At 44.8% G+C, this 15,735-nt stretch overlaps 1 protein-coding gene and 2 long non-coding RNA genes across 3 annotated transcripts in view; 2 read left to right on the top strand and 1 right to left on the bottom strand.

The window, feature by feature from the left end:
- LOC309373225 overlaps positions 1 to 4,677 on the top strand; it is a 30,421-nt gene extending 25,744 nt beyond the window's left edge. The window contains exon 2 of the long non-coding RNA XR_014169869.1: positions 4,589 to 4,677. This is a non-coding gene — a long non-coding RNA (uncharacterized lncRNA). The remainder of the gene's footprint in view (positions 1 to 4,588) is intronic.
- A 307-nt stretch (positions 4,678 to 4,984) lies between these two features.
- On the top strand, positions 4,985 to 7,345 carry LOC309373260. Its single transcript, XR_014169912.1, has 2 exons — positions 4,985 to 5,662; positions 6,281 to 7,345. It is a non-coding gene; the product is annotated as an uncharacterized lncRNA (long non-coding RNA).
- Positions 6,527 to 15,735, bottom strand: part of SOS2 (SOS Ras/Rho guanine nucleotide exchange factor 2) — a 41,101-nt gene continuing 31,892 nt past the window's right edge. The window contains exons 16-23 of the mRNA XM_081909256.1: positions 15,368 to 15,530; positions 14,264 to 14,381; positions 12,933 to 13,105; positions 11,808 to 11,924; positions 10,928 to 11,189; positions 10,129 to 10,173; positions 9,767 to 9,876; positions 6,527 to 8,389 (exon numbers count right to left, since the gene is read on the bottom strand). Coding sequence (XP_081765382.1) covers positions 7,895 to 8,389; positions 9,767 to 9,876; positions 10,129 to 10,173; positions 10,928 to 11,189; positions 11,808 to 11,924; positions 12,933 to 13,105; positions 14,264 to 14,381; positions 15,368 to 15,530 — 1,483 coding nt within the window. The 3' untranslated portion in view covers positions 6,527 to 7,894. The remainder of the gene's footprint in view (positions 8,390 to 9,766; positions 9,877 to 10,128; positions 10,174 to 10,927; positions 11,190 to 11,807; positions 11,925 to 12,932; positions 13,106 to 14,263; positions 14,382 to 15,367; positions 15,531 to 15,735) is intronic.

A 15,735-nucleotide genomic window follows, 5' to 3' on the forward strand; every position in this document is an offset into this window, starting at 1 on the left:
GCCGCTCTCCCCTCGCAGACACGGGAAAGGCGCCGCGAAGGGAAGAGGAGCCGCGGCGGCTTATTATTATTACTCTTCTTCACGTGATATCGGCAGGAAAACCTAAAGGCACACTTTGGAACTCCCTGCCTCATGATCATAGTCTTCTTCTTCACATGATATCGGCAGGCAAATGTAACAGTACACTTTGGAACTCCCTGCCTCATGATCACAGTCGTCTTCTTCTTCTTCTTCTTCTTCTTCTTCTTCTTCTTCTTCTTCTTCTTCTTCACATGAGATCGGCAGGCAAACCTAACAGTACACTTTGGAACTCCCTGCCTCATGATCAGACACAGGAAAGTCGCCTTGAAGGGAAGCAGAGCCACTGCTGCTTATTATTATTATTCTTCACATTATATTGGCAGGCAAACGTAACAGTACACTTTGGAACTCCCTGCCTCATGATCACAGTCTTCTTCTTCTTCACATGATATCGGCAGGCAAACGTAAAGGCACACTTTGGAACTCCCTGCCTCATGATCACAGACACTCACGGGAAAGTCGCCTCGAAGGGAAGCGGAGCCGCTGCTGCTTATTATTTTTATTCTTCTTCACATGATATCGGCAGGAAAACGTAACAGTACACTTTGGAACTCCCTGCCTCATGATCTCAGGGAGGCGCCTTCACTGTTATAGGAATTCTAAGGTCTCATATGGTTTTCCCACTACAGTGGTACCTCAGGTTAAGTACTTAATTCGTTCCGGAGGTCCGTTCTCAACCTGAAACTGTTCTTAACCTGAAGCACCACTTTAGCTAATGGGACCTCCTACTGCTGCCGTGCCGCCAGAGCACGATTTCTGTTCTCATCCTGAAGCAATGTTCTTAATCCGAGGTACTATTTCTGGGTTAGCTGAGTCTGTAACCTGAAGCGCATGTAACCCGAGGTACCACTGTAGTGATGTACGGAAGTGAGAGCTGGACCATAAAGAAGGCTGATCGCCAAAGAATGGATGCTTTTGAATTCTGGTGCTGGAGGAGACTCTTGAGAGTCCCATGGACTGCAAGAATATCCAACCTATCCATTGTGAAGGAAATCAGCCCTGAGTGCTCACTGGAAGGACAGATCCTGAAGCTGAGGCTCCAAGACTTTGGCCACCTCATGAGAAGAGAAGACTCCCTGGAAAAGACCCTCATGTTGGGAAAGATGGAGGGCCCAAGGAGAAGGGGACGACAGAGGACGAGATGGCTGGACAGTGTTCTCCAAGATACAAACATGAGTCTGACCAAACTGCGGGAGGCAGTGGAAGACAGGAGTGCCTGGCGTGCTCTGGTCCAGGGGGTCATGAAGAGGCGGACACGACTAAATGACTCAACAACAACAACAAGGTCTCATATATAAAAATCGTATGTTCATAAATTTACAAGGCCAACAAACACATAAGTATGCATATAATCCACGTGTCTGAAATAGTGCAGGAGAGCAATTAATGAATGTTAGAATGATGTTGGATAGAAATTAAGTGGTTTCCAGCTGTAATGCTTTAAGGGAATATGAGAGAGAGAGAAAAGGCTTAGAAACAGGTAAAAATTTAATGGTAAGGATTTGCTGAACTAACAATTTGAATTGGAATACAAAAAAGGGAGGTATGAGGAGGTCCGGGAAACAAGTTAAAGGAAAATAAGCAATGGAAAATCTGCATGTTTTTAATTATTTTTATTTTTTGTATTTTTGCTATTATTTTTTCTTTTTTTCTTTTTACCTTTATTGTATTATTACTAAAAACCTTAATAAATATTCTATTAAAAAAAGAAATAGTGCAGGAGAGCAATCATGAAACCATTTTGACTCTCCCAAATTGACCTCAAATATTTCTCTGCAACATAGCTGTCAACTTTCAGATTTGAAAATAAGGGATCAGCAGCCTCGAAAATAAGGGATCAGCAACCTCACCTGTCCCGGGGACAGTCTACGGGATATCTAACAATCCGGGATAGCAGCGGGAAACGGCACTGGAATAAGGGAATTTCCCGCAAAAAAAGGGAAGGTTGACAGCTATGCTCTGCAAGGAGGGATGAAATGGGAAAATTTCCTCCCCATTGTCTCCCTGCTCACAAATCCTGTCTTAAGGGTGAATCTGTGCATTAATAGGGTGAGCCTGTGACCCCGATTCAGGAACTGAGTATTTAACCATCACAAAAGAATGGCCAGGATGCCCAGGTAAAAGCAATCAGTGATCCTGGCAGACAGGATTTCTGCTGTAGATCACCTCCTTCTATGATGTATGTATGATGTTTTCGGGGGTGGTCTTGAGCTACAGGGGAGGCAATTTTCAAATGTCCATATAAGAGCTTGCACACCAATGTTCTACGTTCCTCTCCCTCCCTGCCTGCGTGGGGTGAGCAGGGGAACCTGTTGCAACAGTTTAATAAAGACCAGGCTTTGCTTTTCAACATTCTCTGGTTGGCCTCTGTTATTTTCTCCTTCTGATAGGGGACCTCCTTAAGGACTCTGTAGGGGCCCTTATGGGGAAGCAGTATTTTTCTTATAACAGGCGCCTGCTAAAAGCACTTTTGGTTAGGAAGCTGGGTCAGCTCTTAATCTGTTTTTGTTGTTGTTGTTGTTTAGTCGTGTCCGACTCTTCGTGACCCCCTGGACCAGAGAACGCCAGGCACTTGTCCTCCACTGCCTCCCGCAGTTTGGTCAAACTCATGCTGGTAGCTTCCAGAACACTGTCCCACCATCTCGTCCTCTGTCATCCCCTTCTCCTTGGGCCCTCCATCTTTCCCAACATCAGGGTCTTTTCCAGGGAGTCTTCTCTTCTCATGAGGTGGCCAAAGTATTGGAGCCTCAGCTTCAGGATCTGTCCTTCCAGTGAGCACTCAGGGCTGATTTCCTTCAGAATGGAGAGGTTGGATCTTCTTGCAATCCATGGGACTCTCAAGAGTCTCCTCCAGCACCAGAATTCAAAAGCATCAATTCTTCTGCGATCAGCCTTCTTTATGGTCCAGCTCTCACTTCCATAATCTGTTTTCAGTCCGCCCCTATTTCAACCACCTTTCAAAAGTCTTGCCAGGGTTTCCCAAACTTGGGGGGGGGGGGGAGGGACAAGTTTCTTCTTCCTGTTTTTGGACTACAATTCCCATCATCCCTGACTACTGGTTCTGCTAGCGAGGGATGATGGGAGTTGTAGTAAACAAACAAACAAAAACAGTTGGGAGACCCAAGTCTGGGAAACCAAACTATTGCTTATACCGGTAATTTTATTACATTTTTTTTTGTAAACCGTGCAGAGGTTTTTCATTCACCTTATTAAATAAATAAGCATGCCACCACTTTCAGGCCCTAAAAGCTATTGGCAGTCTCAGTGATAAAACATAAATCAACGCAACTCATTAACAACCAATGTCATGATTATTTTTGTTGTTTTTGGTGATCTGCTGTTTGCCGCCATGGGCGTCTTTGGGGAAGAAGGGCAGGATAGAAATGTAATAAATATTAAGGATAATATTAGGAAGACACCAGAAGAAGTCTCAGTTGGGACTCGTAGCTCACTCCTCTGTCCATCCTCCAAGATTTTCTCCTTCCCACTTTTTTGCTTCCTTACAGTGATTTATAGCCCTCCGGCCAGGAGGCAGATTAATAGCAAAGCTTATTGAGAAATGGCAGACTGGTAACCGGCAGCAGGCTTTACAAATAATTCACTGCATTTCTCTTGGGAAGAGTAAATCCTGCTTGGGTGGGGTATGTGGCGGTTTGATGCCAACCATGTCGTGGAATCTGTGAAAAACCTGCATGCACGAGGAGCACCAACCTCACAGATAAATGGCCCTCTGGAAAACAAAGGCCCTGAAATGCAAGCTTTCGAATCAGCAACCTGAAAATCAAGCAAGCTCCCTTGGCCAGTCAATTCTCCAGTTTGACACCAGGCAGTGAAGGAGGAAGAGGGGGAACAGGCGATGGACGTCAGGAAAGTGAGCCTGTGGACCACCAAGCCCATTGACATCTGGCGACATTATTATTATTATTATTATTATTATTATTATTATTATTATTATTATTATTATTATTATTTAGATTATCTACCGCCCTTCGTCACAAGATCTCAGGGTGGTTCAAAAAATACAAGATGGCATGGCCATCTCACCAGGAATCGTGATGCCCTCTTCACAGGTTGGTGGCAGTCGAAGATTTCAAACTGTTGCGCACATTACCCAGATCTTTAGAGAGGCCTATTCCACAAAGTATTTGCTGTGTGGAATTCCAGCTACATGCAGAGCTGCATCCCTGAAGGCAGAACATTCTGCTAACTCGCTCTCCCTTCCTCCCAGACACTCTTTGAGAGCCAGCTTTCCCACATTAGCCCCAGAATAGTTGGGGAAACCCAGCCAGATGGGCAGGGTATAAATAATAATGAAATTCTTATAATTTCTTCTTCTTTGGCGATCACTTGCAGCCGAGTAAGCTGATCTTCCATGAACCTTAACAGTGGGTCCATAAGTGACTATGGAGGCCAATTCTGGATCCACACGTCCTTCCACAGTGGGGACATTGGATTCTGGGCAGGAGTTGATCACGGTGTGGATTTGCCAAGCGTGCCTTCCTCTTAGCACGTTTCTCCCTTGTGTCCTGAGTTTGAGTGTCTTCAAAGCCCATGACACCTTTGGTAAAGGCTGTTCTCCAACTGGGGTGCTCACAGGCCAGTGTTTCCCAGTTGTTGGTGTTTATACTACAGTCATACCTCGGGTTGAATGTGCTTCGGGATGAGCGCACTTGAGTTGCGCTCCGCGGCAACCCGGAAGTAACAGAGCACGTTATTTCCGGGTTTTGCTGCTTGCGCATGCGCAGATGCTCAACATGACGTCACGTGCATGCACTGAAGCGCCAAAACGTGACCCACGCGGACATGAGTTACGTTTGCTTCTAGATGCAAATGGGGCTCCGGAACAGATCCCATTCGCATCTAGAGGTACCACTGCAACTCTTTTGTTGACCACCAGCATTACGTTTTCCATTTGTAAGTTTGGAATAGAGTAGTTGCTTTGGAAAACGATAATCAGGTATCCGCACAATATGACCAGTCCAACGAAGTTGATGTTGAAGAACCATTGCTTCAACACGGGTGATCTTTGCTTCTTCCAGTACATTAGTATTAATTTGCCCGTCTTCCCAAATGATGTGTAAATTTTTGGGGAGACCCCATTGATGGAATCTTTCGAAGAGCTGGAGATGGCGTTTATAAGTGGTCCATGTTTCACAACCATACAGTAAGGTTGGCAGTACAATAGCTTTGTAAACAAGCATTTTGGTTTCCCTGTGCATGTCCCGGTCCTCAAACACTCTGCACTTCAATTGGGAGAAAGCTGCAGTCGCAGAGCTCAGGCGATGCTGGATTTTGGCATCAGTGTTGGCCCTCGTGAAAAGATAACTGCCCAGGTAGAAGTGATTGACACTTTCCAAGATTACACCATTGAGTTAGATTTGTGGCACTGCAGAGGGGTTGTTAACCCTTCTAACGAAGCTTAAATTATGCACAATGCAGCAGACTGCATTCTGGGACAGAGGAATCTGCCTCCAACCAGGTCAAGCTATTTGCCTACCTTTTGCAGGGTGTGGGTAGAAACCTTTCCACCTGATACAAGATGCCAAGCTACTGAACCCAAGATCTTCCAACGGCACAAAAAGTAGGTACCGTAGGTACCACAAGACGCACCTAGTTTTTGGAGGAGGAAAACAAGAAAAAAAATTCTGACTCTCAGAAGCCAGAACAGCAAGAGGGATTGCTGCGCAGTGAAAGCAGCAATCCCTCTTGCTGTTCTGGCTTCTGGGATAGCTGCACAGCCTGCATTCGCTCCATAAGATTCACACACATTTCCCCGTACTTTTTAGGAGGGAAAAAGTGAGTCTTATAGAGCAAAAAATACGGTACTTCCTTGTGCTCTCCTGCTCCCACTGTTTTGCCCATGGCCGATTTTAAACTGCAAGCTTCTATCTGTACGGACTGAATAACTCTTTTACTACCCATGTATACCAGTGAGACAGTATAATAATGATTTGTCAGAAGAAGCACCTTGGAGCTTTTTCATAAGACCCAGAGTGCTAAACAATTACAGACTGAGAAATTATATGAAAGGCGAGGCTTCCCAAGTGTATTTGCTTCCCAAGTGTTCCCATAATAATGTATAGACTTAAGATTTTGTCTCTTTGGCTGGTCTAATTAGGAACAAGGCGCTCTTCCTCCTCCTTGTTCAGAACTATTTCCCCAAAATTGATAATGTAGCTCTCTTTTTTTCTTCTTTCAGGTTTCTGTACCAGCCCAAGAAGTCCAGGTGAGGGATTCCACCTCAAGCAGGAGATACAGTACAATTTTACTGGGCAGCAACTGGTTACTAATTTTTACCTCCAAATGGGCACCCATGTAGATTTCAGGCTTCCAACACTAAAACATATTGAGCCATCTCTGGTCCAATAAGCAAGGAAGGTTCTGTTTGTGGTCCCTAACCTGCCTGACAATCTTTGCAAGGAAAATGTAACTTGCTCAGACTCTCTTAAAAATTAAGACCAAATTGATTTATTAATCTGGTTAAGAACTCTGATACAAAGCACAGTAAAAGGCCACAGACCAGTCAAGAAAAGGCTTCTGGTTTCTACAGTACTTGGACCAGACTCAGGTTGCCAGCTGCAGCTCAAAAACGCAGAGCTCTGCTGGGCAAATGAAGGTCTCCCTTGTTTTTTTAAGTTTCAAAAAAGATCCAGATAAAGAAATTCGGTATTTGCTGGTTTAAACACCACATTTCCTAAGGGGGACCTCATAATGAAACGAAAGCGAAAACCTAACTGAAGTTGCTTTGAGTCTGGAAGGCAAAAACTTTTTTCCTGGTATGCAGGAAAATGATTACGACAGTGTACTGGAGTAACAGACTGCAGAATAGGCCTCAGATCACAGAAATGTATACAGGTTATCCATCTGTAAATATACACTATAAACAACTGTACATAATATGGCGTAATAGCTTTGTTCGCCGAAACAGCAGGCAACTTTTTTAGCTTAAGACATCTCCACTTGCCTGAACAAATAAAGGCACGACCTGACACATGCTAAATACTATCTGCAAAACTGGATGAGGCCGCCCTGCTCTGCTCATGTTGTGCAGGACATTTGTAGTGCATGCTCTACTCTTCTTCCGTTGCCTATCCCTTCTAAGTCTTCAGCAGCAAAATCCATGGAAAATAAGACATGTTATCCACTAATGCTTGAGAACAGTAGTAATGGTCATTCACAAACCTCATAGAATTTATATTTATAGATATTTTCTGAAAGGCAGGTAGCTGAAGAGCTGTTGTTTTTTTAAAAGAAATATCAGAAACATGATATACAGCTTCATGCTTTGGTGGGGATTCTACCATTTGGAGGTACAACCCACTAGGCAGTCTCCCAAGCAAGACCCACTGAAAAGAATTCAATGCAACCCGGTGAGCCTTGCTTGGGAGAACCTGCGTCTTTTTAAAAAATACATATGTAGAAAAGGTTGCACGTGCTCCAGTTTGGAAATAAAATATCCCACTAGCAACCATAATTTTTTTTTGGCTCAGTGCAATGAACTGATGTCAGTTTAGAAGTAGTGTAGTGTGTCATTTACAGTGCAAAAATCTATATTCTTTGTACTGGCAAAACGGTCGGCACTGAGGAGGAGAAGGCAGTGCTACTGATCCCCTGAGGAGAACGCTGTTGCAAGTGGGTATGAAGGCTGAGGGCGGCAGGAGGTTGTTCTTGCTGCTCCGGTGCTTGAGAACGACCAGCAGCGCTCTGGGTACAAGCGTTAACTTTCCAAATCCACTGCCTCGCTGGAATAAATTAAAAGAAAACGGGTACTTTACAGCTACAGTTCCAGTGTCCATGACTACTGCTGTGAAGGTCATTGAGGAGTTTCCGCGTTCTCGAGCAAAGAGTGTCTGTGCAAAGGAGGGTGGGACAGCTCCCTCTTGTAAGTCTTTGGTGGCAGTTTGGGCAGCAGAGGGCTGGAGTTGTGGCGCGGCGGGACGGGGGGAGCCGCCAGGCTGTTGGGATTCGGGCTGAGCGCGCAGCAGCGCCGCAGCACGCGAGGCGACGGGGTGCTCGGAGGAGTGTTGGGCGAGTTTGGGCACGTGCTGGCTTCCCGCAGCCGGTCGGGGTCCCTGTGAAAGCGTCCCACGGGGGGCGGCTGGAGATTGAAGGAACAGTTGACAAAGTGCTCTGGAGGGCGAAGGGGCACTGGAGGAGGGGTGTCAGGAAGAGGAGGCGGGTCCCTGGGAGGGGGCGGCGGAGGGCTTAGCAGCAGACCAGTGTAAGCTGGGACTCGGGGCTGTATCTTTGGAGGAGGTGGGTGCCTGGGGGGGATTGCGGGAGGATCGTCATCCGATCTGGAACCGCCCTGGAAGACGAGAGAAGAGAAGTTACCCAGAATGCAGCAAGGCTCCCAGAGTAGCATGAAAGCAGAAGGATATTTAGAGCAGGGATCTTGCACTAGTTTTTTTCCATACCTCTCTATCTTCTCCACAAATCTGCTTTTTAAAATCAAATTTTGTATTCTCACACCCCAATCTGAACAGCAGCCCCCCCGGGCATGCAAGCACACACCACCTAACCGAACCTGATTGTGCAAAATGAAAGGAGCTCATCCCCTGGAGAAGGACATCTCAAAATCTCCAGTAGAACAAATAGGTCCAGCTACTTTTGAGAAGGCTGCTGCTGTGGGATGTAATACACTGTGAGCAGTCAAATACAACATTCCTTGTTTTGCTAGAGTGGACATGCAGGGGATGTTTGGTCCAGCCAGTCGAAACTTCCTGTTCCTCCTGGCCTGGAGCATCCTTCCTTGCATGGGACTAGTGGGTGGGCGTGATCTTTCCAGACCTGGTCAAAGGCATGCTGCCACTCTCCCTCTTTTCCATCTTCCTTTCATCCTGCAAACTTCCCAGACTGCTAACTGCAGTCATTAGGTCAACCCACATAAGGGGGAAACCTGTTTGTTTGTGCTTGTAACTTTAAGCCTTAAGCCTGCCTTCAGGGATCACACTCTGCTCTGCCTGATCGTGAGTAAACTTTCTTTTTATTACAGATAGGTAGCCGTGTTGGTGTGCCATAGTCAAAACACCTTAAAGCACCTTAAAGACCAACTAAGTCAGTTCTTGGTATGAGCTTTCATGTGCATGCACACTTCTTCTGTTTCACTTAATTTATGCAAAGTATCTGAAGAAGTGTGCATGCACACGAAAGCTCATACCAAGAACTGACTTTAGTTGGTCTTTAAGGTGCTACTGGAAGGATTTTTTTTTGTTTTTTCTTTTTATTGCTAATGAACAAGACTGTAGTACCTTTATTCTTTCAGGAGGGATTCAAGGGGTCTTACCAGGAAAATATTAGAACACATTTCAGTGTGGACAAGCCAGATGGAACTGCGTATTGTCTTAAGAAACTCACACAGGTTTGCAACCAGCTTTCTGCAGCGCAAGAAGGGGAATGCACTCTGCTAAGTGAAGAAACTTGCTAGCGCAAGTTAGGAAGGATATTAATAAACAATATATCCTCTCCTGCCACCCTGAACATTCCCGCAGCTGCAGCATGGAAGCGGCTGGCACACTGCGTTCTGAGTCTGTGTGTCTGTCTACATACACACAAACACAAGCAAAAAAGACCAAGGTGAAGCAGGGAGGCAGGAATCAAAATTCACATAGCATTGAGGTATCTGCCCTGTCCAGAATGGGAAATTACACTTTCTTCAGAAGCTTATCTAAGGCAGAAGACATACCTTGGAGTTCAAAGAATCGTGATCAAACTTCTTGCGAGGAGGCAGAGGAGGAGGAACCAGAGCCTCTTCACTTAATTTATGCAAACTCCCACATGAGCTGAAGAATGATTCTGAATGAGGGAGGAAAGAGAAGTAAGAGAGCATGCCATATCTAACTTTTGCTACTCTTTACCATCAGGGCCTTCAAGGAATTCAGAAGCCAATCTCTATGACTTCAACATTTCTAACAGAGAAGTACAGCAAATTTGTGAAATGGGCTGGTTTTTTTAAACAAGAAACTAGCATAGAAATATTCTCTTTTGCCGGCTGTCAAAGTCCATAGAAATTAACAAATTTGTTTAAGGGAATTCTGTAGTACTCACTTGATTGCGGCAAAAAGACAGGCGCAAATATGCTGTTGTTGCTACCTGTAAAGATAAGGTGGAAAGGAGATCATTTGCATGTCCCGTTGCACCAATCAGCTAAGAAAATAAGAGAAAGCCTGAGTACTGGTTGCTCATAGAATGTCTGCTATATAAGGACATAATTTTCTGCTACCCAAACTTTGCTTAAAGGACATCATGGGTTCTTGGGAACATTTACTCCATCATACACCTACCTAAAAAGGACTTTCATGTTGATTTCCAAAGGGTCTTGCAGGATGAACATTCATCCAGTGCCTGATAAACCCATTTGTTTCTTAATTTATGGACAGGACTTTGAATATTCTGTGCCCCAAATTGTCTGAATTTTCTGATCAGTATTACAGAAACGGCAGGAAGCCACCTTCTACCCTAATTTCAAAGTTCAAAAAAAGGATGGGGGAGGGGAAGGCCTAAGAGCAACACATTTTTAATTAATCAGATGATGCCAGGTGTTTGGTTGAACTCCTACCCCACCAAAACACAGTCAGCCTGCTTGTTGCCCCTCCTTCATTTGAGCTCAATAAAACCAACATTAAAAACAATCAGGGCTACTGATTTTAAAACAGGCTGCAACGGTTTAGAAGACTCCGGCAGAAAGGAGAAGCTCAAAATATGCACCAAGTCACCCATCAGATATCACACGAGGTGATCAATTCCCATCCTCCATGCCTGTCTTCAAGCCAAGAGGTACAAAGAGTTCACTTGGCTCCATTCTATCAGTGTAACTAATTCACTGGAGGCTACTTAGAACACAGACCATAAGAGCTGTTGAGATCCATGTCTAGGAACACGCTGAGGTCTGAAGATGCCGACACCGGCGGAGTGGATGGTATGACTGGCGAGGTTGGTGCTGACGCTGCAGACTCGTGTTCGGCTTCTGTAATTCTACTGAAACTGATCTTGTAGGGCTCCTTTTCAAGAGGTGTTGGGTGGCCCCTCAATGTGCCCGACGTGGAGCTGTGCCTGCCGGCATTGGGCCTTATTCCAGGAGATTTCAGAGAGTAGTTTGTTTTCCTGGGCTAGAGTGAGAAAGAAACCATTTCAGAGATCTCCCTCCCACACATGCCTTGCAAGGAAACAAACTAGTGCGGGAAAGGTTTAACGACGAAGAAACAGCTATCTGAAAGAACTGGGTTTTACGGGGTTACTCTGAAGTAAGTCTACACAAGGTTTTTCTTTATCGTCGAACTACAGACCAATTCTGTTCCGCAAAGCAAGTAAAAATAATTTCCTTCCAACGCTAGTGTGATACGAAAACCAAATGCATTTTCTCCATTTGGGGACCCCATCAATTAATATTTAACAAATAAAATACCGCCCAGTTGTTCTGAAACTCCATAGAAAGAGGGGGGAACACTTTTAAAAGTCAAGAACAAACTGGAAGGAAGGGATTTTGATGGGAAGGAAAAATGGGGCAGTTTCTGAAGGCATTGGGGTACCACATGCAGCCCCCCAGAATGTAGACTGGTTGCTCTCACCTGCCTTATAGGACTGAGGTCCAGCCACCCCTCCCTTCAGACAAGCAACCACCTGCATCTTTACGTACAAAGAAGCTCCTGCTCTACCCATTTTTTAAAAAAGTGCAAATCATATGTACACACTTTTAAACAGAATCGAAGACACCGCAAGTGACTTACATATCTAGGGGGCTGCTTGCAGTTTCGAGGCTCAATCTCCAGCGATTTGTTGAACAAGTAGTCTGTAAATTCTTTCTCTGGGGAGCTTCCCATGGGGTTCAGATTTTCAAAGAACCTCTGCAAAGACCAAAATACGTTTTCAACCAAACTGAATAAAAATTCCCATTTACAAACTTGGATGCGCCCATGCCCAGACCCGTCTTTGAGGGAAAAGGTGCTGTGTTTGAGGCAGCAGTTCGACAGGCGAACTCCTTATGCCCTGCACTGAATTCACAGAATGCCATGAGAAGGAAGTTGGAGAACACCTAGCCTAGCTGTTTCCCCGTCTTGAGCAACATACATAATTTTCAGGACATGGCGCTCACTTCAGATTAGCAAAGGGTGCCCAGAGTGGAGCAGTGCCCAGTTCTGAACTAGGCTCGTTTAACTGACACATTTAGCAAATACAGCTTGGAAAATGGATGCTCTGAGACTGCTGTTGTTGTTGTTGTTTAGTTGTTTAGTCGTGTCCGACTCTTCGTGACCCCCTGGACCAGAGCAGGCCAGGCACTCCTGACCAGAGCAGGCCAGGCACTGTCTCCCGCAGTTTGGTCAAACTCATGCTGGTAGCTTCGAGAACACTGTCCAGCCATCTCGTCCTCTGTCGTCCCCTTCTCCTTGTGCCCCCCATCTTTCCCAGCATCAGGGTCTTTTCCAGGGAGTCTTCTCTTCTCGTGAGGTGGCCAGAGTCTTGGAGCCTCAGCTTCAGGATCTGACCTTCCAGTGAGCACTCAGGGCTGATTTCCTTCACAATGGATAGGTTGGATATTCTTGCAGTCCATGGGACTCTCAAGAGTCTCCTACAGCACCAGAATTCAAAAGCATCAATTCTTCGGCGATCAGCCTTCTTTATGGTCCAGCTCTCACTTCCATACATCACTACTGGGAAAACCATAGCTTTAACTATATAGACCTTTGTTGGCAAGGTGATGTCTCTGCTTTTTAAAAATGCTCTGAGATATGCACAGCTAAATGTGAGCCTCAACTTCATATTTGCAGCTGCTGTCATAGCCTCAGCGGAACACCAAAGAGTTTTCTTTCACCTTCACATGCACACAGCCAAGACCACCCATGCTCTCCAATTACCCGTATGTCTGGTTCGACCCGTAAGCAATATGGCTGGTTTTGATACTGCTGGATTTCTCCTGTGATTTCAGCCACTTTCCTCCTCTTGCTGAAGTTGATTAATCCTTTCCCTTGTCTTTTAAGGAAGTCGGGATTCCCTTCCTCAGTCTTCAGAATATTTGTTAAGTATATTCCTAATTGGGGAACAGGAAAAGATTTTAAGTTTTCCACATTCATGCCATCTTTTTTGCTCATGACTAAGACTGTAAGTAGGGACGCGGGTGGCGCTGTGGGTTAAACCACAGAGCCTAGGGCTTGCCGATCAGAAGGTCGGCGATTTGAATCCCTGTGACGGGGTGAGCTCCCGGTGCTCGCTCCCTGCTCCTGCCAACCTAGCACTTCGAAAGCACGTCAAAGTGCAAGTAGGTAAATAGGTACCGCTCCGACGGGAAGGTAAACAGCGTTTCTGTGTGCGGCTCTGGTTCGCCAGAAGCAGCTTAGTCATGCTGGCCACATGACCCGGAAGCTGTATGCCGGCTCCCTCGGCCAATAAAGCGAGATGAGCACCACAACCCCAGAGTTGTCCGCGACTGGACCTAATGGTCAGGGGTCCTTTTACCTTTACCTAAGACTGTAAGTAAAGGAAGGAAAGCTCATTCTAGCTTCCCTGACTCTTCTCGTTATCTATGCCTTTTGGCCTTGGTGGTGCCTATCTGTAGTATACATGCCAGGTGAATTTCTGATATTGTTTTTAAACAACTCTCAAGCATTTTGGACTGATTTCACCCTCTTGACTTTCAACTTCCTTTGTACCAATCTCTGCCTTTTGGGAACATTTCCTCCCTTGAAGTCTATTGTGACCATGCTGGATTTTCTTGGGAATTGGCCATGTTCGTTGTAATTTGCCAGCACTATACTGTAGTCACTGTTGCCAAATGGCTTGGCAACACTTACATCTTGCACTAGGACTTTTGTTGTATTGTGTTTTTAATATTTTGTTGGGAACCGCAAAGAGTGACTGTGGCAACCAAATAATATAAATATAAATATAAATAATATACATACTGTTCTAGGGCAAAATCATTTAGGGTATCTAGAAACTTTACCCCTTTACCCCTTGATCCAGACATATGTAGTCTGAGAGTAGTTACTACAGCTACTCATTACTTTTCTGTTAAAATGTACAGAGAGACAGAATGAAAGAAGAAGTAAGTAACATAAAAACTTTTGCTTGTTTAATAATGAAGAAAGCTTATTTAAAAAACAAAAAACAGTGCCATGGTTTTATCACCCCTTTCTACACAGAGATGCGGCAAACTGCCCCTTAATTTTGCTTCTGTGCTGTAACTTACCAAAGAAAGGCACACAGGGTGGGTTGATTGACTTGAGTTTAGCAAGGTATTTTTTAAAGTGATCTTGACTTAATTCTACTGCTTCATCCAAAATTTTCTTTTTTCTCTCCTGCAGTGCCTAATTTAACAAGGAGAGAAAGAGAGCCACACATTGCTATATTTAATACTACCGTATATTTAACACTAGCCAGAAATCTGTGATCGTGCTATACATTATTTCATTTAATATCTTCATTTTTTAATTATTCAGCCAATGAAGTTACAAAGTCAGCTTTAGGGTCTGCCAAAGCTATTTTACCCAGTATATGAATCATAGAATCATAGAGTTGGAGGAGACCACAAGGGCCATCGAGTCCAACCCCCTGCCAAGCAGGAAACACCATCAGAGCACTCCTGACATATGGTTGTCAAGCCTCTGCTTAAAGACCTCCAAAGAAGGAGACTCCACCACACTCCTTGGCAGCAAATTCCACTGTCAAACAGCTCTTACTGTCAGGAAGTTCTTCCTAATGTTTAGGTGGAATCTTCTTTCTTGTAGTTTGGATCCATTGCTCCGTGTCCGCTTCTCTGGAGCAGCAGAAAACAACCTTTCTCCCTCCTCTATGTGACATCCTTTTATATATTTGAACATGGCTATCATATCACCCCTTAACCTCCTCTTCTCCAGGCTAAACATGCCCAGCTCCCTTAGCCGTTCCTCATAAGGCATCGTTTCCAGGCCTTTGACCATTTTGGTTGCCCTCCAACCAAAAGTGTCTGAAGACAGACACTAGGAATACCCAGCAAATTGCAAAATGTATTGCATATAAAAAACAATAAAGATGTTCATAATACAGTAACTGCCAAAAAACACTACTATCCACCAGGCTGAATTTTGGCAGAGCACAAAGCAAAACGGGAACATAGGATCTCTGTGAGCTCTGAGATACACAGGCTTGATTTTGGAAAAGCAACTCTACCCTTCCATCCCAGCTCCCCACCTACAACTACCTATACTTTCTCAGAGCAAAATCATGCAGATTTCATTAGCCTTTAAATGTGGATAATTTTTGTTTTTAAAAAGCTGGCTACACTTCCAGCAATGGTACAGACACCAAAGCTTACCTCAAACGTGTGATCCAATCTGTACACGGAGACAGAATTCATTGCACTTACAATCTCTAGCACTCCATTAAAATTATTCAAGTCTTGGAAAACCTGCAAGATTTCTATAATCCTGCCTAAGATGGCCACTCGCTCTTCAAAGTTCTCTGTTTCCACAATGCACCTAATTTTTGAGAAAGAGGGAGAGAAAATCCATACATTTTTAGCTACCATGTTAAGTCCAAGTTGCTGGTTTTGGTGTATAAAGCTTAGAATCAGGAGAGCTGAAAAATAATCTCACCCCTTATATACCAAATCAATGGCTGCACTCTGCAACTGAGAGCCTCCCGCCATCTGTTCAGGAGGCTCATTCTGCTGAGTCCATTGAG

The sequence above is a fragment of the Podarcis melisellensis genome (genome assembly GCF_964234715.1).
Source record: "Podarcis melisellensis genome assembly, chromosome: 1".
NCBI lineage: Eukaryota > Metazoa > Chordata > Lepidosauria > Squamata > Lacertidae > Podarcis > Podarcis melisellensis.